The sequence below is a fragment of the Terrapene carolina genome, unplaced genomic scaffold (genome assembly GCF_002925995.2).
Source record: "Terrapene carolina triunguis isolate 2854851 unplaced genomic scaffold, T_m_triunguis-2.0 Scaffold789, whole genome shotgun sequence".
Lineage (NCBI taxonomy): Eukaryota > Metazoa > Chordata > Testudines > Emydidae > Terrapene > Terrapene triunguis.
The window spans coordinates 9133051-9156704 of record NW_020665140.1 but is presented as its reverse complement, the minus strand read 5'-3'; the positions used below and the strand labels follow the sequence as shown (position 1 = coordinate 9156704).

The following is a 23654-nucleotide window of genomic DNA, read 5'->3' as shown; positions in this document are numbered from 1 at the left end:
AGAATGGATGCTCAGGTCACTTATACTCTTACCCAAAATGCTTGGCATTCCTTTACATAACTGCCAGAAAGAAGTTATGACATATTACACACTATAACAAATAACAGAATTGAGCACTCATAAGGAGAGAAACTTCTCCATGTTTGCAATAGAGAAAACTTAAAACCTGTAGGAAACTTCTCAAAACACTTGTGTGCTGTTTTCCTGCATTATAATCTGATCTTAAAATGCAGCAGGACCCTCCTCCATACCTTTGAGTTTGAAGTACAGGAAAACATGGAGTTAAACTTGCTCATCATAGGAGCCATTTGCAAGTAAAACCCAAAATATAAATGGTCAGAATGCAAGAGAGCAAGTGATTAGAGTAAGACAGCAACTTTTGCTGTTAACATTGTAGCAGACCCAGATACCAAGCTGCTTTGGCACTATATACATCAGCTGCTGCTGAGCAAAGCCTAAATGTGGTGGTAGCCTCCTTTAACAATAGTTTAGCAATAAGTACATAGCATCACTTAAAAAGGCAAGGTACAGTACATCCCAACTCTGACAGTTGCAGCAGCTCTTCAGTTTCAATGTCTGTACTCTACTACTATTCTTCCTACTGTGAGCCCTGAGAGAAAGGGAATGCGGAGTGAGGGAATGTAATCTGGACTCTTCTCTATATTTTCCAAATAAGATACCTGCATTTAAAAAAACTGTTTTACATTTAAAATTTTTTACAAAACGATACTTAAATACATTAGTTTAGCCCTACTGTCAATTGATGGAACATAGTAAATGTGTTGGCAGCAGTTTTTTGGTGCAGCAGTAGTCACCCTGAGGAAAATCCTACACCTGGCCCAAAAGGATTAAAAAGTTGGCGATTGTGGATATTCATTAGTGTCCTTAAGTTTCTCCAAAGTTTCCTCATCTGTTTCAGTACCACTCATTGCAAGCTTTCCTTCTTGGTCTCTGTTGTCTTGGTCCCCTTTAAGTAACTTATGGTGAAGCTGTAATGAGCGTGATTTCTTGAATGGTTTTCGTCCAGCTGTGGTCACACTAGCTTTACGCTTGGTTATCTGCCTTGTTCCAGCTTCAGAAAAGTCACTGTCTTCTTGCATTAGAGTCAGTTTGTCCATTACATTTATTTTGTGGTCAGTGTTACAGCAGTGTTTAGAAATCTTCCTGCCTTTTAAGGAAACAAGGGAGGTCTGAAGTCCAGAATTTGGGAAAAATGTTTGTAAAGCTTGACAAAGGAAAACATTCTCCTTTGGTTCATCTGAAACACACTTGTTCTCTCCTGAATAATAGAAAAAATAAGAATTTCAAAATAGCTTTTTCTAGTATTCCCATCATTAGTGTTCAGTAGCCTTTTTGTTTTAAAGTTTTGTAGTTGCTTAATGTGCAGAATAGTCCTTTTCATTTCTATACATTATCAGCATAGACCTCTCTACTGAATTATGTTCATATACATCAATTACCTTACTAGGATTAGTACTATGACTATTATTCTTTCAAGAAAAGGTATTAAGTTTCCCTTTTGACTGGTAGTTAGAAAGTGATTCTGGCTAAACCCAAATATTCAAACTGTTTTCAGACTCCATTTGTAAAAAAATTCACTGGTTAGCAAATTATTTTTTGATACACTGAGAATAAAGATGAGTGCTAGTAATGAGTGGCGTTTCATATGTAGTTTAATATCTAGTGGCAAACTTCTGAAATTGCAACTGTAGAGATTACTCACTAATGTAGACTCTAGAATTAATTCCATACTGTGGGGTTTTTAGACCAGACTGAATTTAGAGGGATAAGTATAGCTGAAATATCAGGTTTACCTTAATGTCTTATGGATTCCTCCAAGGAAATGTCATTCTTGAATAGTTATATTAAGTATTGTTTACAGGTCCAGTTTTGCCACATAACTCATATTTCCATGGAGAGGCTTGATAATCTTTCTACATTACCTGAAGTTTGTGTCTGCTCCTTTTTTCTTTTTATTGCTTGTTTTAGTTGGTCCACTTCTGCTAGAAGTTTCTCTACTGATCGTTCGCTGCCCTCTACTTTAGAACATATCTTCTGCAAGAGAAGTCAATTCTACTGAACATTCAATTGTAGTCATTAAGTCAGTCTTATATTGGATTTATTTATTTAAGTGTTCCAGATAAATTTCAAGGCACCCTTAAAAAAAAAAAGTTAACACATTGTACAATGTCTTTTAAAAACAAGATCCAATACGACTAAACAAAGCATACAAAGCAACATTGAGGGTATAGTGAACAGCAAGATTACTGAATCAGCAACTAACTGGAAAACACTTAGAAAATCTTCTAATCCATTCTACCTATAATCCTAGAAGGTTTGCTACAGTATATTTTAGTATTTTATGCAGTCTCCTTTTAAAGTCAAGAAATGAGACTTTTATTTCTTTCCTTTTGGAGGCCAATTTACATTCTCCCATCAGGGTTATTCCAAATACCACTTGAAATTTCCCATGTTTTCCTTTGTTTAATTTCATGTTACTACTCCTACTTCCACCACTTTTAACAACTGAATTCACTTGGTTTTAAAAAAATGAACCTAACTGGTTTGTGACACTCCTCAGGCTGACAGGTATTACTCATATCCAAATAACTTTGAATGACTATTTCAAGAAAGTAAGGTACTGTATCATGTGCTTTACTGAAGTCTATAAAAGTTACATGAATGGTGTTCCTTCTTTCATTATTTTTCATCTTAATTTAAAAGGACAGCCAAGTTTCTCTCTAATCCTGTGTATATAGTGCTTATGATTCAGCTGTTTCTTTTGTGCTCAGAACCTATCTCCTGGATGCGACCTTAGTAATGGTAAAGTTGTCTTTACTCAGTATTTAAAAGAAAATTCTTCCCCCAAATCCTTCCATTCTGATGTCTAAGATTATGATACTACTTACAAATTTCCAGCAGCTTAGTAAACTACGTTGTTCCCATCTGACTCTGAGTTGCATACTACTTAGCAACTCTGGATGATTCACATTTAATTTCTCCTGTTTTTAAAAACAGTATTTACAATCCTTATTATTTCCAAATAGCCATGCTACCTACTTATTTTTCTCAAGACCAATTTTCAAAAAGTAATGCAATAGCTCATTAATTTTAAACACTGTGATTGCAGGCTCATTACCAGATAAGGAGCCAACTTTCTTTCCTGATGTTTGCAAAAGTCTTACTGGACAAATCCAAGACTTCCATGACCATAATCATATTGAGGAACTCCTCTTAGGAGACTGAACACACTAAGTTTAACTAAGGCTAGTTGTGCTACAAAAAACTTAATTTCTCTAACACAGTAGCCAAAATCCAAGTCTTCCATATGGTCTAGTATGAGTGACTAATAAAACTCTGTGGAAGGACTGATAGTCTACATTGCAGTCCAGCGATCAGTGTTTGGGAACACACCCTTTTCTTGTGGGGAATGGAAAACTGCTGTGCTTCCTCATGGAACTTCGAAGCACTGTTAAGATATCTCTGGTTTCCCTTAGGACTAAGTGCCTGAAAGATCTTTTTTGAGCAAGCAAGATCTAAATTTATCCTGAATTAGGGAAAAGTCTGAAAACCTTGCTGTAAGCTTCCATTGGACAGTAACATGAAATCATAAGTAGTCTGTCTATCACTCTTTTTGCTCATTGGAAAATATATGAACTGCAGCAAAGACACTACAGCTATCATTCAATAAGTTATCACTTAACTTTTCAAATATGAACTGGATGTAATCTTCACAACCCCAGGGATTAGAAACTTTTTTTTTAAAAAAAAAAGAAAGCTATGTTATACTGAAATTCATAGTTTATGCCCTGCCAGCCAGAAAGTTTCCTACATAGAATTTTCAGCACTTAAGAGCAGACCCATATGCTAGTTTGTGAACTTTTCAAGGGTGTGTCACCTTCAATCTCACTCCAAACATTTCATTCACTGCTCAGTTTACTCTGAGATGTTAACACTTACGTACTCTGGCAGATTAATGTTTTCACCCGTTTTACTGTTTAATCCAGAATTCCCTTTGGAAAGAAAGGTGTGGAAGGCATAGATATTTATGGGGAGGAGAAACTAAAAGACAAGATTGGGAGTAGAGTAGCAGAGGGCACCGTTCTCCTCATTCCAATCCCTTACAGGAGCCAGTGAACCTCTCCCCACACAAAAAAGGAGGGTTTTGTAGAAGAGATCTAAATTTCTAGCTGTCTGGGGAGGGAGACCGCTATCCACAAGTATGACTGACCGATATAGCAGACTCAGGCAGAGCATCCTACTAGGAATAACAGCACCTTGCCCCTTTTCAGCAGATGGAGGGAAGGAACTTTCCTTCTTTGGTACTACGCTGGTATTTAGTGGGTTGTCCCTTCTGCAACAGCTCATCATCTTTTGTATCAGGTACATTTTTCAAGCCCTGCATTGAGATCCCAGCAAATAACTCAAGTTCTTCATGTTTTGGGTCATCATTTGTAATCATCCAAGGAGTTAACGGAAATGCTAGATTTTGTATGATTTACTGTCCTGTACCCAGTCTTTCTTCCACCTCCTTTATATTTGCATATTTCTGCACAAGACACCTTGGATCTAATTCTCGTGTACAGTAATGCCACTTTACATCATGTTGGCAGTACAAAAGGACCTTGAAGTGGGAGCAAATTATATTTACAGTCACTTTAAGGCTTCTTTGGGCTATGTTAGGTTGCCTTAGCGTAAATGAGAGTCAGGACCTACTGTGTGATTATCTGACTTGTTTGCAGTGCTACCTTAAACATCTACGATTTAACAAGCTGTGCTTGTCTGAAAGTTAATGACCTACCTTCAGTTCCTCCTGCAAGGTGGCATACATTTCATTAATCTTATGAACCTCTTTTAGTGATCCATCTTCATAAAAAAATTCTGACCTTTAGACACAAAAAGAAACCCAATGTAGAATTAAACTTAACTACGCTTGTGTACTGAGTCATGCTTTTGTTCACTAAAGTCTAACTTAGATGTCTACCTCAGCAGTAATTCCCTAAGCATAACAGGTTCTCAAAGAGGAGCAATAGTGGACTTTTGGCTTTTACTTTTGTGTTAGAATATAAACTGTAGGTCTCTGGACTCCAAGACTAAAATGGTTAGCAGAAAGCAAAAATACCAGCAGGTGTTGGGTGAAAAATAAGCAGGATAATGCAGTTGTTCAGCCTTCAAAGGGAGATAATAATTAGTCTTCACTCCCATTTAAACCCCTCCCAGTGTTTTAGTCTAGTCTTATATTGTAAGCTCTTTAGGCAAGGATTCTGTCTATGTATTGTAAAGTCCCATGTAAATATACAATGTGTGTGTGGGGGGTGAGAGGGAGGTTGCATACTTTACAGATATTCAGGTGTATGTTTTTACTTAGTATGTACCACCCCAGTATTAACTGCTGATTAACAGTACACCTTTCACTGGGAGATACTTGTTTCTTAAAACTTTTATTAAATAAGATGTTTTGTGATTTTATCCTCGCCTCAGATCCAGAATCTGTGGTAAAAGGGTTAGATAACACATATACAAGTCAATAACCTAAATACATCTCTGTACAGTGGTCTATAGCAGAGGTTCTCAGACTAAGGGAAACACAGGCATGCAGCAGGGAACATACTAGTGGTTCTACACATTTTTTCCTGGTAGCGCAGGCCTTCTAGCTGAGCTATAGCTGCTGCTGCCACTGATGGTAGCCTTAGCTGTTAGGATTGGACTGCAGTTCTGGGTGTCCACAACAGAAGCAGCTGCAGGGCCTACTGACTCCTGCAGAGAGGCTGCTCCCTTCATAGGCCGAGCAGGAATGTTGCACTCTATGTGGGCAGGTGTAGCATAGGGGACTGGAGGCAGCTTGGTAGCAACAGGGATCTGTTCCTTTCATTCTCACGCAGTAGTGAGCTACGTGTGGGGGCAAGAGGCTGCAAGCCAGGAGAATGTGCCCCTCTTCTCCAGCCAACTGCATTGCTTATGTAGGGTCAGGGTCTCAGGCAGCCAGACAAAAACAGTCTTCTGGAGAGAGAGCTGGGAGAAGTCAGGGACAGCATCCTGGGGAAGGAGAGAGCAGTGCAGAATTGAACCTATTGGAAGAATAGGCCAAGCAGGTATCAAAGCCCACAGGAAGGAGCTGGGCAGAGTGGCAAGTGATCCATCACCTGTCGCCCATTCCCAGCTTCTGGCAAACAGAGCCTAGGGACACCACCCCGTCCATCCTGGCTAACAGCCATTGATGGAACTATTAGGGTGTACAGGAGCACAATGCCAAGTTGCTGTATGAAACATCTCACCAGCCAGTTGCAGACTCAAACATTAGAGAGAAAGATTTGAGTGTCTCTCTAAGTGCAGGATGTAGTCTCCATACTACAGAATATTTCATAGTAAAGAATAATCTAGCAAGCGATTAAAACACAGGCTCATGACATATGGGTTGTATTCCCAGCTCTTCTAAAGACTCTTGAGTGACTTTGGGCAAGTCATTTAACTTCTGTGTCTGTTTCCCCAACTGTGATATGGGGATAGTCTCTCTCTTTCCAGGGGTGTCAAGATGCTTAATTTGTTTGTAAGTATAATCATTGTCAGATCCTCAGAAGGTGAGAGAGGGCAAAGTAATATTATAGTTAAGGAAAAACTCTTATCTGGCCCCACATTTAGATTTTGTAAAAGCAAGATGTTACAAACCTAACAGAATTATTTCCATGGACTTTTTAAAATTCCATTAGAAATGTTTCAATTGATTGCTTATAGATTTATTTTTTTAAATTGTTCTTAAAACAAAAATCCAGCAGCACCAAGAATATGAAAAATCAACTAAATAAAAGTGACCTCAACTTCATTGACCAATCTATAGAAATGCAAAGAACAAAGAGCATTACAGAAAAGTAAATTGGATTTAATTTAAATAATTTAAGATATTAACAACAATGTAGGTAAAGACATTTTGTACATAACATTATTTTGAAGCTGACAGTGTTAATTCAATTTGATATGACAACTGAGCTTGGCCAAAAGCTTGGAAAAGCAATGAATTACAAATCAAAAGTTGAGGTGATTGTTATACCTGACTAGCAAATTAGGGTTGCATCACTTGCTGAAGAGGTTTAATGGGTTAGAATTTTACCTATGAAGCATTCTACATCTGGATACAAAAAAGCACAGACCCAAAATCGTGAACTGGTCATTGATTTGCATTTAGAGAAAAAGAGTTCAATTACCCTACAAATCTTCTTTGGCACATATTATTTAATACAAAACCATTCAGTTATGAAAGTTACCTGTGGGGTGTATCAGACTAGATGACCATATTGGTCCCTTCTGACCTTAAAGTCTATGAGATGAGATACTGTAGGTAAAATTTAATATAAATATTTTTTCCCACTCTTTATGGTTCGGAAAGTGTCAAACTGCTGGTTCCTTCCCAGTATGTCAGTTTTTGAAATCTACAAAATATCATTAGAAGAAACAAGCTCAATATGAAAAAAATGCATCATTCCTACCTGTGTTTTATTACCGCTCTGCCAAAGCCATCAGAAATACAGGAGCCAGACACAGTTCTGTAACCTTGCTGTTCTGCCATACCCAAGTTGGCAACTACCAGAGGAACTTTCTGGAAAAGACTTTTTAAAAAAAGCAAGAACATAAAAATTTATCATTGTAAGTTTTAGAAGTAGTGGTGTCTCTGTGAAAGATATTCTTTATCATAAAAATGTATGATACAGAATTTCATTTTATTAATTCTCACAGAGGAATAAACTTCAGTACAAGATGAATTGGTTGAAACTGTAGTAAAGAACAGAATTATCAGACACAGAGATGAACACAATATGTTGGGGGAAGAGTCAACATGGCTCTTGTAAAGGGAAATCATGCCTCACCCATATATTAGAATTCTTTGAGATGGTCAACAAACATGGACAAGGGTGATCCAGTGGATATAGTGTACTTAGACTTTCAGAAAGCTTTTGACAAGATCCCTCATCAAAGGCTCTTAAGCAAAATAAGCAGTCATGGGATAAGAGGGAAGGTCCTCTCATGGATCAGTAACTGGTTTTAAGAGGAAACAAAGGGTGGGAATAAATGGTCAGTTTTCACAGGGGAGGTAAATAGTGGGGTCTCCCAAGGGTTTGTATTGGGACTAGCTCAGTTCAACATATTCATAAATGATCTGGAAAAAGGGATAAACAGTGAGGTGACAAAGTTTGCAGACACAAAATTACTCAGGATAGTTAAGTCCAAGACAGACTGCGAAGAACTACAAAAGGATCTCACAAAACTGGATGACTGGGCAACAAAATGGCAGACCAAATTCAAATGTAGATAAATGCAAAGTAATGCACTTTGGAAAATCTAATCCCAACGAAATATACAAAATGCTAGGGTCTAAATTAGCTGTTGTCACTCAAGAAAGATCTTGAAATCATTGTGGGTAGTTCTCTGAAAACATCTGCTGAATGTGCAGTGGGAGCCAAAAAAGCTAACAATGTTAGGAACCATTAGGACAGGGTTAGATAATAAGTCAGAAAATATGTCACTACACAAATCCATGGTATGCCTACACTTTGAATACTGCATGCAGTTCTGGTCTCCCCATTTCAAAAATGATATTAAAAAAAAAAGTACAGAGAAGGGTAGCAAAAATGATTAGGGATATGGAACAGCTTCCATATGAGGAGAAATTAAGAAGACTGAGACTGTTCAGTTTAGAAAAGAAATGACTGAGAGGCAATGATAGAAGCCTATAAAATCACGAATTGTGTGGAGAAAGTGAATAATGAAGAGTTATTTACTCTTTCACATAACAATTGAACCAGAGGTCACCCAATGAAATAATAGGTTTAGAACTAACATAAGGAAGTACTTCTTCACACAAAACACAGTCAACGTGTGGAACTTGTTGCCAGTGGATGCTGTACAGGCCAAAAGTATAACTGGGTTAAAAAAAGAATTAGATAAAGTTTATGGAGGTCAGGTCCATCAATGACTATTAGCCAAGATGATCAAGATCACAACCCCATGCTCTGGGTACCCCTAAAGCTCTGACTACTATAAACTGGGACTGGACAACAGCTCAGTAAATTGCCCTGTTCTGTTCATTCCCTCTGAAGCATCTGGCACCAGCCAATGCTGGAAGACAGGATACTGGGTTAGATGGACCATTGGACTGACCCAGTATAGCCATTCTTATGGAACTTAGTATATCATATAGTGAACCTAGCTTTGTTCAGCCATAAATGAAGCAAGCCCATAAGAGCTGAGACTCTCGTATAGATTTTTTCCCCCTTGGGGGAGACACCAGCAGCTACGAGTAAAAAGTCTACTTGATGAAGGTGTTCACTTTCAGCATTCTCTAAAGCTCACTGAAGTCAATGAAAAGACTGCCATTGACTTCAGTGGGCTTTGAAGCAGGCCTCAAATGCTAAAATTATATACCCTATAATTGGTGAGCCTGGCCCTATCCACATCACAATAAGTTTATTATGAACTATTACTCAATATTTGAAACACTGGAAATGACCTTTGTTTCTGTATTTTGGCTCTGATCCTGCAAGTTATTCTGCAAGGGGAAACTCTGCGTAAAGCCCTACTGAAGTTGGGCTTTACACGGCTGACGGCATACATAGCTTACAGGATCAGGGTCTTTGTCATTACATCTGAAATTTAACACATGGGTCAAAAGTCCAGTTAAGGTCACATTTCCTCAAGTTTTCCCGTGTTTAAGTTTACGTTACTATTTTAAAATGTTTTTGAATATGTAAAATACCAAAAGGAGAATTCATGTTTCCTTAGCTAAATTACTATTTTCTTACTTGAATCTAGTTACTGAAAAAGGTATTTTTAAAGATTAGTTTACTTATTTGTACTATTTAAGGTTATACTTATTTTTTCAACAATGAATCAAAACATTTCAGTTAGTTTTGAGGCAGTTTTACTTTTAGGTTCTGATTTGTTAACACTGTAGTGTTTGTTTACATCTAAACATTCCCTTTCAAAAGCCACACTGTATTCAACTGAAATGTTAAAGCCATGAAGACATTTGTATTAGAGATATAGTGTAGGATTAGATTTGGTTCAAAAGCTAGGTTTTGTAAAACCAGGTTTCCACATTTAGTCTCAGGCAGGAACACAGACAAAAGCTAGGTAATTAGAAGACTGATGTTTTTATTTAATTTATTTACGTGGAGACACTGTTTTTAAACACATGACCATTCCCCTACCACATTTGCAACTCAAACTTGATACTGTACCTTGCAAGTGAAACAGACTAGAAACTGATTAATCTACTTTCATTCTCCAAGCTGAAATGTAAAATCATACTACATAAACAGCAAAAACCAAAATATTTGTTTCTTTCAGGTGTAATATTTTAAGGTGTCATTTGCAATACAAGTAAAAAAAACCTGTCATTCTGAACTGAGGTGCTCCCTTTAATTTTAGGTTTTGTAAAACTTAAGTTTCAGGACAAAGCTACCTGGCAGTGTGTCTTTTTGGTTAGGACAGCATGCCATCAATTGGTTTGCAAAGTAATCAAGGGAACTCTTTAAACACAAGCAAGAGAGTCTTAAAAATTGAATGATGATTGGTTATGACAATCTGTTTCTAAGCTCTAGCAGAGAAAGGATGCAAAGGAATCAAATGTAAACGGTTTCCAGTGTGAACATGGTTTGTTTCTTGTTCATTCTGGCCTGAAAGTTTTTTGTTATTTTTAATATTTTTTACTCTGTTTTTTTCCTGAAAGGCCATGAGTAGGATTCTGACATCACAGGTATCAAGAAAGGAAACCTGATTGAAAGGGGAAGTGATTCTTATTTAATTCAATTTTAAGCATTCTGAATTTGTGTTTTAAAACAAATGCCAAAATTAATATTTGGAAAAAGATCTTTATCAAAGACTGAACATCCAGCCTCTTAATTAATGACCAAGAAGTCTCCCAAATCCATTCCTTGGTGGCCTCCAATGAAATCTCAAAATATGGAAGACAAGACCTGATGTTCCTGATATTTTTTAAGATAAAAAAGAAAAATCGGCCTCTTTATAGATTATAAAACATCAAAAAAGTCCCAAAAGAATTTCCGCCCTGTGCAAATTACCTTTAAAAAGGGGAGACAGGCCAATTTGTAATTCAAATAGATAAACAAAACCAACAAAAACTTTCTTGAAAAAATTGAGTTAATTTACTAATGAAATAGTTTTGTGAACTACTGTATTAAGCCAGCTTTCTGAATTTACTTAAACTGCTGTTTATGTTGTTGATGAATGAAGCCATAAGACCAATTTAGAGAGATTGTTGTATTGCTGTTGTATCAAATTGCAACATTTATAAAAAGTGCCAAGAAGTAAGATGTCAAAATATAATGAAAGATAACAGGAAAATTCAACATAATATGTACTAGGAAAAATTTGGTAGGCATTGACATAATAGCTTGAACAAGCTAGATACAAAACAGCCAGATTAGAGGTGGGTGGAAAACAGAGTATCCGTGCGGTAGGAAACCGAGTTTGAGATTTTGGTCCGAATCAGAATAAAATGTTGGCCTTTCCTGTGGAAGGGAATATCCCAATATGGGAACATACCAGTGCCACGGCTGCCTGTCTTTCCTGTCCATCAGCCCTGCTGCTGGTGGGAGGAAAACCCCCAGGCTGATGACAGGAAGGCACCCCAAGGATCCAGGCAGCCTGGTCTGGGATTCCTGGCTGTCAAGTTCTCCTCCAGGTGAGGCAGCTACCTGGAGAGTTGATGTGGAGCAGGGGAACCCTGGGAGCCTGGAAACTAGGGATGCAGATGAGCTTGGGAACCCGGGCTCCCAGGTGAGCTGCAAAGGAGATGGTGCTTCTGCGGAGCCAGGAGCCTGAGAACCAGGGCTGCCAAGGAGTCAAGCGGACAAAATGGCAGGAAACCAGGCAGGGTTCTGTCCCATCGGAAACCTGCCTGGTTTCCATCAGAATTTTGTCAAAATATACATATTCCCACAGAACAACTAATTGGCATTTTCCAATGGAAAAATGTTGTCAGAAAACTTATAACCCACTCTAACGTAGATGGTTTGCTGCTTGCAAGGACTTGAGTTCCCAGATTGTCTAAAAAGAATTGCCAATAATTTAAATAGCTTGGTGGTTAATTTGATACAAATTAAGAGTGATGAAATCAATACAGGAACTTGCATACGTTGTTCTTTGTCTATGCCAGGGGAACTTTGTCAGAGACTAAGAACAGTCATTGCTAAAGATTTTTCTACATCTGCTATAAGGTTCCTCAAAAAAACAAAAAAAACCACATGATGACAGAACATAAAGACTTGCAAGATCACTTAATTATATCTTGGGCTGCTTGGAAAACTTGAAGCTGAGAAAACAAAGGGTTGGGGGCTGAGTGTTTAAATGAAAGAAACGAGAGAGAGAAAAATGTACAGAAAGGTCCATCCAAATTACAAGGGAGGGGAGGATCTACCAGTATAAAGAATCATTTCTAAATCTGTTTTGCTAACTTTGTCTAGTTTACTTGAAGATTGTTTTCATGAAGAAAATCAACAGGTTTCCTAAGTGAATCAGTCAATGTTGGCATTAAAAATAGTAATTTTGGTCAGAAGTACTACAAAAATGAACAACATAAGGAAAGTCACAGCATATCATACATCCCTGTGTCCTACTAGAATTAGAGAGAACAACAACTGAGAGGTACTTACCCCTCTTGTGGTCTATGCAAAGCATGTTCCAATCTGTAAGTGGAACAGCTTTCTGTAGTTACACTGGAAGTTAGTAACAGAAAGACAAGACCCTGATTTGATAAGTATGACTGTAAATTCCTGTGAAGAAGTCTTTCTCGGAATGTCATTGTCTGGTCTGTATTACGTCTGAATTTGTACCAGCCTATCACATTCTGGGTAGGAAAAAAAAAGATTTATCTAATCAGTGTTACCATTCCCTAGCATTACACAACCACATAACAAAACACACATGTGTGAAAAAGTCAGAAGAGAGGTCAGCCCTGAACTGAATTGGAATTCTTTAAGATCGTAGACCCTGATTCAGCAAACATATAAGTACAGGCTTGACTTTAAACACACAAGTAGTACCATCCCTATTCAGCAAATCACTTAAACACAAGTAGTTCCATTAGACCTACCCCTGCTTATATGTTCTACTGAATTGAGGCCTTACTGAAAACATTTCATACCCGGCACGTGCTGAGAATATAAATCTATCAAAACTGGTTCACTTTCAAAGCTTAAGCCCAAACCATTAAGCTTGCTCCGAACTTGGCCATGTACCAGTACACCTCCCCATCAGACTGCAGTGTCATCCTGTTTAAATATTCTGTTCTGAAGCAAGGGTGTTTGATGAAAAATAAACTAGCGTATATACTCGATCATAAGCCAGTTCGTTTATCATAAGCAAACTTTGGCTCCCGGGCCATCAGGATAAGTTGCTGGCGGGCTGAGACGGTTTGTTTACCTTGAGCGTCCGCAGGCACGGAGGTAAACCTAGGTAAACAAAGTGTCCCGGTGCACCAGCTGCTTACCCTGACGGGCCGGGACAGCAACTGGTGAGGAAATTTGGGGGGGGGGAGGGGGGGGAAGAAGCTAGGGGTCAGGAGAGTAACCCCTGTGACCATCCCCCACATGACCCCACCCCAGCTCAGGACCCCCACACTCTCCCCATCCCATCCCTTCCCACCTTAGCTGGGGCGGGCCGGGGGAGGATGGCTCTGGCCTGGCTGGAGCTGCTCCAGCAGGGTGGGCAGTGCGGCCGCAGCGTGCTCCAGCGGGCCAGGCAGCATGGCCACAGCCTGCTCCGGTGGGCGGGGCCGAGCAGCGCGGCCGCAGCGTGCTCCGGACGGCATGGCCGATCGGCACGGCCGCAGCGTGCTCTGACAGGCGGGGCCGAGCGGCGCGGCCGCAGCGTGCTCCGGACGGCATGGCCGCAGCGTGCTCTGACAGGCGGGCCGGGCGGCGCGACCACAGCGTGCTCCGGTGGGCGGGGCCGAGCGGCGCGGCCGCAGTGTGCTCCGGATGGCATGGCCGCAGCGTGCTCTGACAGGCGGGCCGGGCGGCGCGGCCACAGCGTGCTCCAGTGGGCGGTGCGGCAGCAGCCTGCCAGCCCTGGAGCTGCAGCTGCTTCGGAGGCTGGGGGGAGAGCAGCGTGGCCAGAAGCGGCTCTGCTGCCTCTCCTTGCCCACCTCTCCCTCTCTATACCCGTTCATAAGCTGACCCCCTTCTCTGATGCTTCTCTTTTTTACTATAAAAATTCGGCTTATGAATGAGTATATACAGTATTTGTATTTTAAGTCAGACAAGAGGATGCCAATCTGATTCAGTAAATGAAAGGGCAAACTGAAAGCCAACTGTGTTTCAAGTGAACTGTTTGAAATGAAAAACTCTTCTCTGATCCAAATACAGAAGAGGCCATATGATCTCACTGCAACGTTTAAATGGTTCACTTGGGCGATGAGAAAAAAAAAATCCAACAGCAGCACAGAAGAGGGAATAAGTATTCCCCAACCCTAAATAAAAAAAAAAAGGATTGCTTTGTGAGGACCAAATTTCAGTTCAGTTTGGACTTTTGTCATGGGCTGAAAAGACAAAAAAAGGGAATAAACATCTAAAGTGAGATTATGGAATGAAACAGATAACTAAAATATGAATCAACATAGCAATTACACAGAGTCAGCACAATGCCCTGCATAAAACCCCAGAGTATGGACTATTTTTAAAAATAAAATACCTTTTTGCAACCTGATAATATTTTCTTCAGTTCAGGCTCATTCAGTTCACCCGCAGAGTTATAAAAGCTAGAAGAGATCATTAGAAGGATCAGAGAATAAAAGGTTACAGTTCCAAAGTAAATACTTCTTAAAATAATCTAGCAGCCACCTCATTTCAATCTGATCAAATGTTATTAAAACAAGGTCTAGTGGGAAACACCTTCCCAGTACATCCTGATTTTCTTGTTTACACTTAACAATAATCCAAAAAATTAGGCCTGTCTTAAAGTGATATTGAAATAATGGCATCCGTTATTCACATTCCAATACAGATATAGGCCCCGATTTAGCAAAGCCTTTTAGAACAGTGTGACCAAAAGCACCCCATATTCACCCCACACACCAGTGTAATAATTTTTGTGCAAAATATTCCTTATTGAGGTATCATTTAAAAACGAACACCACACTGATAATCAATATTCTTGTGTAATGTTTATATGAAATGTGTTTTAACAATTATGAACATAAGCTGAAATTATGACTATCGTGTTTACCAGACAAATCTGGGAAATGGGTAAACTAGTTTCTCAAAGACAAAGGACAAGCTGATGCCTCTAGCCAGGTGTCATCAAAGTTGATTGGCAATCACCTGTCAAGTGGCAAAGAATGGGGGCGGGAACAGATGGACCTGCATTTTAGCAAACAGCCACATGGAATCTCTTTCACAATGAGACCCCATAGCTCCATCCATACAGCTGGAATGAACTTTATCTAGGGGTAACCTTCAGGGAAATGCATTTCAATGGGTGAGTGGACTATAAAAGTGAGAGGCAAAAACACAGCAAGGGTTCTCTCCCTTTCTCTCTTTCACCTAAGAAGACAAAGGAACCAGTCCTTTGACTTTGGGGGAGTTCCTGACCTGAGAATTTGGTCAGCAATGTTGCTGGGAACACGTGGTGAGGATTTTACCTTGAACCAAGGCTAGCTGACTAAGTTTTAGCTACTAAAAGTGTTTTATCTTTATTTCTCTTGTGACCATTTCTGACTACTTATACTTGTGCTCACTTAAAATCTCTCTCTTGGTAGTTAAATAAACTTGTTCTATTTTTTAATCAATACTAACCCAGTGTTGTGTTTAAACTGAACTGTTTTGGTAACTCCAGTTAAAATAACAAACTGTTGCATATTGACTCCTTACAGTGGGCAATGGACCTCTAATATCTGAACTGCCCAGGAGAGGGCTGGATAGTGCAGAACACATGTTTTGGGGAAAATTTGGGACTGGGAGTGTGTTGAGGTCACCATAAAAGTAGTAAGCACAGTTGGTGGAAGCCAGAGTGTGACTTGAATGTTGCTGACAGGCTGCTGGGGTCAGAGCTATAGCTATACACAGACACTCAGGGTGTGACCTGCATGCCATTAGGCTGTTTGTAAGCATTACAGGTTGGGAGCTACAACAGCAAAGCATTGTGAGGCACCCAGGGTTACAGGGTAGGTGGTGACACAACCTCTCACCGGTCTGGACTGCACCTGGAATGTGACACACAAGTTTAAATATTTTAATGGAATAAGGATGGATTTATTACATGCTTAAGGGCTTTCCTGAACCATGGCCACATAAAGTCAGTAATGATGTGGTGTGGCATGGCTTGAAGGTTTTAGCAACATGAGTTTGGACTGGCTGTATTGAGTGATGGGGGGTCGTCTACATTTTTCTACAGCATCCATCGTGGTATACGAATACCTGTAGTAATCCCAAATGAATGCCAATAAAACCTTTATACTACATTGCGATGTATTCTGTATTGGCCACATCATTTTTATTATAAAACATTTTAAGGTTTTGAGAGTTATAAAAATTGTTTATTGGGACTATTTTTCATATCCCTTTGCCTGTGAACCTTGCTACTGCGAGTTCAACTGTACATGCCATGGAGAAACAAGAAAAATGACTATTTTTAAAACCTCTAAAAATGACCTAAAATAGATTTTTATATACATCACATTTAATGCCAGTTATCTAAGAATCTTCTACAACTAGAAGCAAGTGAAGTGTAGCTCATAGATAAGTTGACATTCTCCCCTTTCCTATGGTATAAAGCTTTAATACTTTCACTTCTATCCCTGATGGGTCATAAGATATCCAACCTTAAAACTGTTACTACCTCGAGCCAGTGTAATTCGGGGGAGGGAGGGGGGAATTCTACACCTATGGGAAGAAGGTTTTTTGTTTTTTTTTTAAATGAAGCTATTTTTAATGTTAGAGTGAGTCTCAGGAAGATTACGAAGTGCACACAGTGCAGACCATGGTTCTACAGTTCATAACACAGGTGATATACAGTATATGTATTTATACATGCACACAGATATATGCACACAGTATACATCTAATAAAAAGTACTTAAAACTACTACAATATTGTATCAAATGGATAGATAGGGATTTCATATCTGTGTCATTCGGAGAAGCTGATATGTCATTCACCACTAGCTACGTTATTTCTTCACCCAGAGGACGTGAGATTAACTGATGTAGAAACCAGTCATTTAATTTTGTACATGTTTAGTTAATGATACTAACCTGAAAAGCTGATAGCATGGAATATGTTTTTGTATATCTGAAAGAAAAACAATATATTACTGTGGCTCCACGTACTCAGCACTCATTCTTCTGCCGACTATATTCATAGCCATACCCTCCTGAGAAGTAAAAATTTTATCAAGGGACCTTTAAAACTTAAAACAAACACTAAACTCCAATATCTACTGACACTGGGTCAGGAAATAAAATAATAAGTCTTTTTAAAAATAATCCTATGGTTTTTCAAGACTAAAGGGAAACCATCTACATGTTTAGGTGTGTTTTTTCAATAAACTATTTTTTCCCCTCGTGCTTTGCCAAGCAAGAATCGTGGCCGGTTTTTCCCATTTTGTTCTCTTCATTTTTTGAGAACAAGAGTAAAGATAAAAAATACATTTAATCAAACTGCCTTGTATTTTTCAGTTAAGGCCCAGATCCATCAGGGCATAAGAATATGTACCTAATACCAATTAATTGTAATGTTCTTTCTAGTTTTGCACTCAGCATCAGAATTATTCTTACAGTTAAACTTTTATGCAAGAATATAGTTGTTTCATAAATGAAAAGTTATTGTTTGTATTACTGTAGTGCTCACAATAATCTAGATGTTTTCAAAATATATAATTCAGTCCAAAGTGACTCTCCTGATTTTCAACATCCTGCATGGAATTGATCCTGGTTATGTAAGAGAGTCTCTCTCTCTGGCTATGGCTACACTGGCGCTTTACAACGCTGCAACTTTCTCGCTCAGGGTGTGAAAAAACACCCCCCTGAGCGCAGCAAGTTACAGCGCTGTAAAGCGCCAGTGTAAACAGTGCCCCAGCTAATCCCCTCGTGTAAACTAATCCCATCGTGGAGGTGGAGTACCTGCAGCGCTGGGAGGGCTCTCTCCCAGCGCTGGCGCGCGACCACACTCACACTCCAAAGCGCTGCCGCGGGAGCGCTCCTGCGGCAGCGCTTTGAAGTTTCGAGTGTAGCCACGGCCTCTGACTACAACCTAACACAAGAGCTGTGTTCCAGTGAAGCACTAGAGCTGTTGGCCACTGGGGTAGGTTCATTACTATAGGATGCAGAACCTTGCACAGGAGCTGGATCAAGAATATGGAACTCACTACTAGAAGAAATAAGGACAACTAACCTCTTAACATTCAGAGCTAAATGCAAAACCCTCTTCTTTGCCCAAATTCTCCCACAGTAATACTCATTGCAGAGGGGAGTATTAAGTCTTACAATAGCACTCACTTTTATAACATTATGTTCAAGTGATGTTTTTCACAGGGTTAGCTTCTATTATGTTCATTTTTTCTTCTCAAAGGTTCATATAAAATATAAGACTTCCCAGCATGTAATACCTCTACAGAAATTTCTTTTTAAATAAACTTCAAGTTGGAAATATCTGAAAGCCTGCTTGATAATAAAACCTGAAGAAGAGCTCTGTGTAAGCTCGAAAGCTTGTCTCTCTCACCAACAGAAGTTGCTCCAATAAAAGATATTATCTCACCCACCTGGTCTCTCTGATAATAAAACAGTCTTTGACACGTAAGCACTTTTCATCTTCAAGACACCTAAATATTAATGAATTAATCCTCATAGCACCTTCTGAGAAAAGCAAATAGCATACCTATTTTACAGATTGGAAAAAAGGACCCAAAGTCAACCTGGTCTAAATGAGCTGAACTTCATGGAATTCAAAGTCATGCCAGATTTCACCAGGACTGAATTTGGTCCAAAAGAGGTTAGGTGACTTACTCAAGGGAACAGAAGGAGTCAGAGGCAGAATCTGTTTTTAACGTCACTTCTTGGGATAGAAGATGTATTCAAGAAAATATAAACTCAAACTTTTGTTTCCATATATCTAGAACTATTAGATACAATATTTTGTTACATTAATATTTTCGTAAAATTTTCAAAAAGTTAAAGAAGATGAAATATGAAAGATTATCTTACAAAATGATAAATACCACATTTAAATACAGCATTATGACAAGATTCAGTGGTCTTTGTTGCCAGTCTGGGGCTCAGATTCAGTAAAGTACTTAAGCATATGCACTGTCCTAATGAAATCAAGCGTAGACTCACCGATTGTATAAACAACTTCAACATCATCCATCTGAGAGTCAGTAATGCTGTTCTTGGCTTCACCTTTCACTTCTCCAAGGAGGAAGCCTTCCTTTGTAGGGGGCGCAAACAGAGGAAAAACATATTAGAAATAATTAAGGCTCTTGATTAACCGCAGTCAACGCACATGATTAACTAAAACAAATTAATCATGATTAATCGCAGTTTTAATTGCACTGTTAAACAATAGAATACCAATTAAAATGTATTAAATATTTTGGATGTTTTTCTACATTTTCATATATATTGTATTCTGTGTTGTAATTGAAATCAGTGTATATTATTTTTATTACAAATATTTGCACTGTAAAATGATAAACAAAAGAAATAGTATTTTTCAATTCACCTCATACAAGTACTGTAGTGCAATTTCTTTGTCGTGAAAGTGCAACTTACAAATGTAGATTTTTTTTGTTACATACCTGCACTCAAAAACAAAACAACGTAAAACTTCAGAGCCTACAAGTCCACTCAGTCCTACTTCTTGTTCAGCCAATCGCTAAAACAAACAAGTTTGTTTACATTTACAGGAGATAATGCTGCCCTCTTCTTATTTACAATGTCACCAGAACGTGAGAATAGGAATTTGCATGGCACTTTTGTAGCTGGCATTGTAAGGTATTTACGTGCCAGATACGCTAAACATTCGTATGCCCCTTCATGCTTCGGCCACCATTCCAGAGGATATGCTTCCATGCTGATGACGCTCGTTAGAAAAGCAGTGCATTAATTAAATTTGTGACTGAACTCCTTGGGGGAGAACTGTACATCCCCTGCTCTGTTTTACCCACATTCTAGAATCTATTTCATGTTATAGCAGTCTTGGATGATGACCCAGCACACGTCGTTCATTTTAAGAACACTTTCACTGCAGATTCACAAAACGCAAAGAAGGTACCAATGTGAGATTTCTAAAGATAGCCACAGCACTGGATCCAAGGTTTAAGAATCTGAAGTGCCTTCCAAAATCTGAGAGGGACTAGGTCGGGAGCATGCTTTCAGAAGGTTTAAAAGAGCAACACTCCGATGCGGAAACTACAGAACCCAAACCACCAAAAAAGAAAATCACCCTTCTTCTTGTGGCATCTGACTCAGATAATGAAAATGAACTTGCAAAGGTCCGCATTGCTGTGGATTGTTATTTTGAGCAGAACCCGTCATCAGCATGGACGCATGTCCCCTGGAATGGTGGTTGAAGCATGAAGGGACATATGAATCTTTAGCACATCTGGCACATAAATATCTTGCAACATCTGCTACAACAGTGCCATGAGAACGCCTGTTCTCACTTTCAGGTGACGTAAACAAGAAGCGGGCAGCATTATCTCCGGCATATGTAAACAAACTTGATTGTCTGAGCGATTGGCTGAACAAGAAGTAGGACTGAGTGGACTTGCAGACTCTAAAGTTTTCCATTGTTTTATTTTTGAATGCAGTTTTTTGGTACATAATTCTAGATTTGTAAGTTCAACTTTCATGTTAAAGAGATTGCACTACAGTACTTATATTAGGTGAATTGAAAAATACTATTTCTTTTGTTTTTTTTACAGTGCAAATACTTTTAATCAAAAATACATATAAAGTGAGCACTGTACACTCTGTATTCTGTGTTGTAATTAAAATCAATATATATGAAAATGTAGAAAACATCCAAAAATATTTAAATAAATGGTGTTCTAGTATTGTTAATCACGTGATTAAATCACTTTTTTTTTTAATTGTGTGATTAATCACAATTAATTTTTTTAATCGCTTGACTGCCCTAGAAATAATGCTTTTATTGACAATGTTTAAAAAAATCTACACTCCATCATCTGGACAACGAGCTGTGGGAGACAGAAGTTCTTAAATTTACAAAAATAATTTACCATAGCAAGCATCTTTGTTAACTCTCTCTTGAACTTTTAGCACTGTCCTTTATTTTGTGTGGCCTGCAATCATTTCCCCATATGATTTACTGACACAAACAGTAGTGCAGTCAAGGCACAACAGAAAAGACCACAAGTGGTGGAGCAAAATGACTCTCCCAAAATGCTTACGCTACTTCTCCCTAAGTTCAGCAAAAGCATATAGGAAGGAGAGACAGCAGGAATAAAAGATAAAATAGCAAAAAAGGAAACATTTCACAAGAATAAAAAGTTATAAAGGTGTGGGATGGATGCATTTTGTTTTAAAATACAAAAATATGAGTGAAGAAAAAAATTGGGGGATCTATGTATTCGTTGTTGCTTGCTTTTTACTTTTGTTATGATTCCTTTTTTAAATAGTTAGAATGGGATGCGGACTTAGTTTTAATGACCACCTGTCAGACTTGGACCTAAAAGTTTGGCCAGCTCTTAACAACTATTCCATAACATACTATACAGAAGTAGAAAATACTACTTTTACACCACACACCACAGTGTAGCTGAGTTACAGTTCTGAAAGCCATAAACTTCCTGACATTAGTGTACTTAAATTCTAAACACTTATGTTGTAATAAAAGAGGTTTTAATACAAAAGATTCTTTGTTTCTAAAAAAAGTTAAAAACTAGATCAAATGTATATTGCCAAGATAAAAGGGTGTGTGGATCTTGATATCTATGACTCTAGTTTAAAATGTAGTGAAAATCATAAATTGCATCAGGTCTGTAAGCAATTTTCCAGTAGCTATAACTTCATTTCCAAACTAATGCCCTGATCTGAAACTAGATCTCCCTGGCCAGATCCCTGCATTTGAGCAGAGCCCCACGGAGATCAATGGAGCTCCATATGGGGAGAGGGGTCTGCCAGCATGAAGGAACTTACAGGATCAAGGACCAAACTTTTTGTTAAACAAAGTAAAATACGCTTATCTTCACTTAGGACCAAGATAATTCAAACTCTGATATTAAAAAAAAATCAATCAAGTTTATCCAAACACTAAACTAAGAGCCCAGAAAATTTCCTACGACCTGGGCAGAAAAGCATTTCACATGTCTTTTCCCCCAGAAATAAAATACATTTCAGCACAAATGTGTAATTTTTTTGGGGGGGGGGGGGGGGAGGAGGGGAAGAATGTTGCACTTCTGGAAATAACTTAAACCCTGATCCTGCAATCACATCCATGTACTTAGATCTTCAGCCTTCTGCATGGGCACAAGAGTCTGCCTATACTGATCAATGTACAGGATGGAAGCCTACCTCTCTTTTATCATTATAACCACATCATTGCTACTACTACCTACGTAAGCAGGGGCTGCTTTCAAATTGTGGTGACATCTGAAGTGAGGGAGATTTTAAAAAAAGAGGGATGTTGTAAATACCTCCTTGAAACACAGGGAGCAAAACCCTTCCCTTTCACAAAGCAAAGTGCTTTACTGTATTTTAAACTGTGCCCTGAAATCAATCCCCAAAGGATGTCTGCCCCCCTCGCAGAGCCCTGCCCCGGGGGGCCAGCAGGGGGAGGCAGTCGGTCTGGACAGACACACTTTACACACAGTTATTTACATCCCTAGGGAGGGGGCTGGGGCTGTTAAACTGTAGCCAGCAGGAGAGGGGCTGGCGTAAGCCAGGCAGCATGTAGTGAAAGTGAAACCAGGGGAAGTCACTGACACCCAGCGGCGGCTCCCCCGCCCAGGGGAAACTCGGGGGCAGCGTGTGTGTGGGGAGGGGATGAAAACCCGCTTCTCAACCTCAAACCATCTCCCCCCATCCCACCCAGCCCCCCCGAGGCAGACCCCCCATCCCACCCCTGGCCCCCAGACCCCGCCTCCCCTCGCCTCCGGGCCCCAGGCGCTCCCCCGGGCCACCCCCATGTGCCATTGTCCCCGCTCGGGCGGCGGCCGGGCCGAGGCGGCGGGGGCCGGGGCGGTGCTAGCGGCTCACAGTGTCCGAGTCGGTGTTGAGGTGCTGGAAGGCGAGGGCGCCAAAGACGAAGCCGGAGAGCAGGGCCGAGGTGCTCTCCCCCTCCATGCTCCCCACGGCGGCGCCTGCCGCCTGGGCCTGAGTGGCCGCGGGCCGGAGCAACAATGGCAGCGCTGGGCCGCCGCGTGAGAGACCCCTAGTGCCCAGAGGGGAAATGGCACCCGCGGGCTGGCGGGGGGAAAGGGGGGCACACACACGCAGAGAGCGCTCTGCCTGGGGGCACACGTACACACAGCGCTCTGCTGGGGGCACACGTACACACACACAGCGCTCTGCTGGGGGCACACGTACACAACTACACACACACACAGCGCTCTGCTGGGGGCACACGTACACACACACACAGCGCTCTGCTGGGGGCACACGTACACAACTACACACACACACA

At 39.8% G+C, this 23654-nt stretch overlaps 1 protein-coding gene across 1 annotated transcript; it reads right to left on the bottom strand.

Annotated features, from left to right (window-relative positions):
* Positions 1-39: 39 nt before the first annotated feature.
* ABRAXAS1 (abraxas 1, BRCA1 A complex subunit) lies at positions 40-23380 on the bottom strand. The gene is made up of 9 exons (XM_024213842.2): positions 23228-23380; positions 19343-19433; positions 17264-17300; positions 14704-14770; positions 12666-12859; positions 7482-7601; positions 4802-4886; positions 1944-2055; positions 40-1279 (listed from the first exon to the last, which is right to left on the bottom strand). The coding sequence occupies exons 1-9, from the start codon at positions 23312-23314 to the stop codon at positions 849-851; spliced, it is 1224 nt and encodes a 407-aa protein (XP_024069610.1). The 5' UTR covers positions 23315-23380; the 3' UTR covers positions 40-848.
* Positions 23381-23654: the final 274 nt, after the last annotated feature.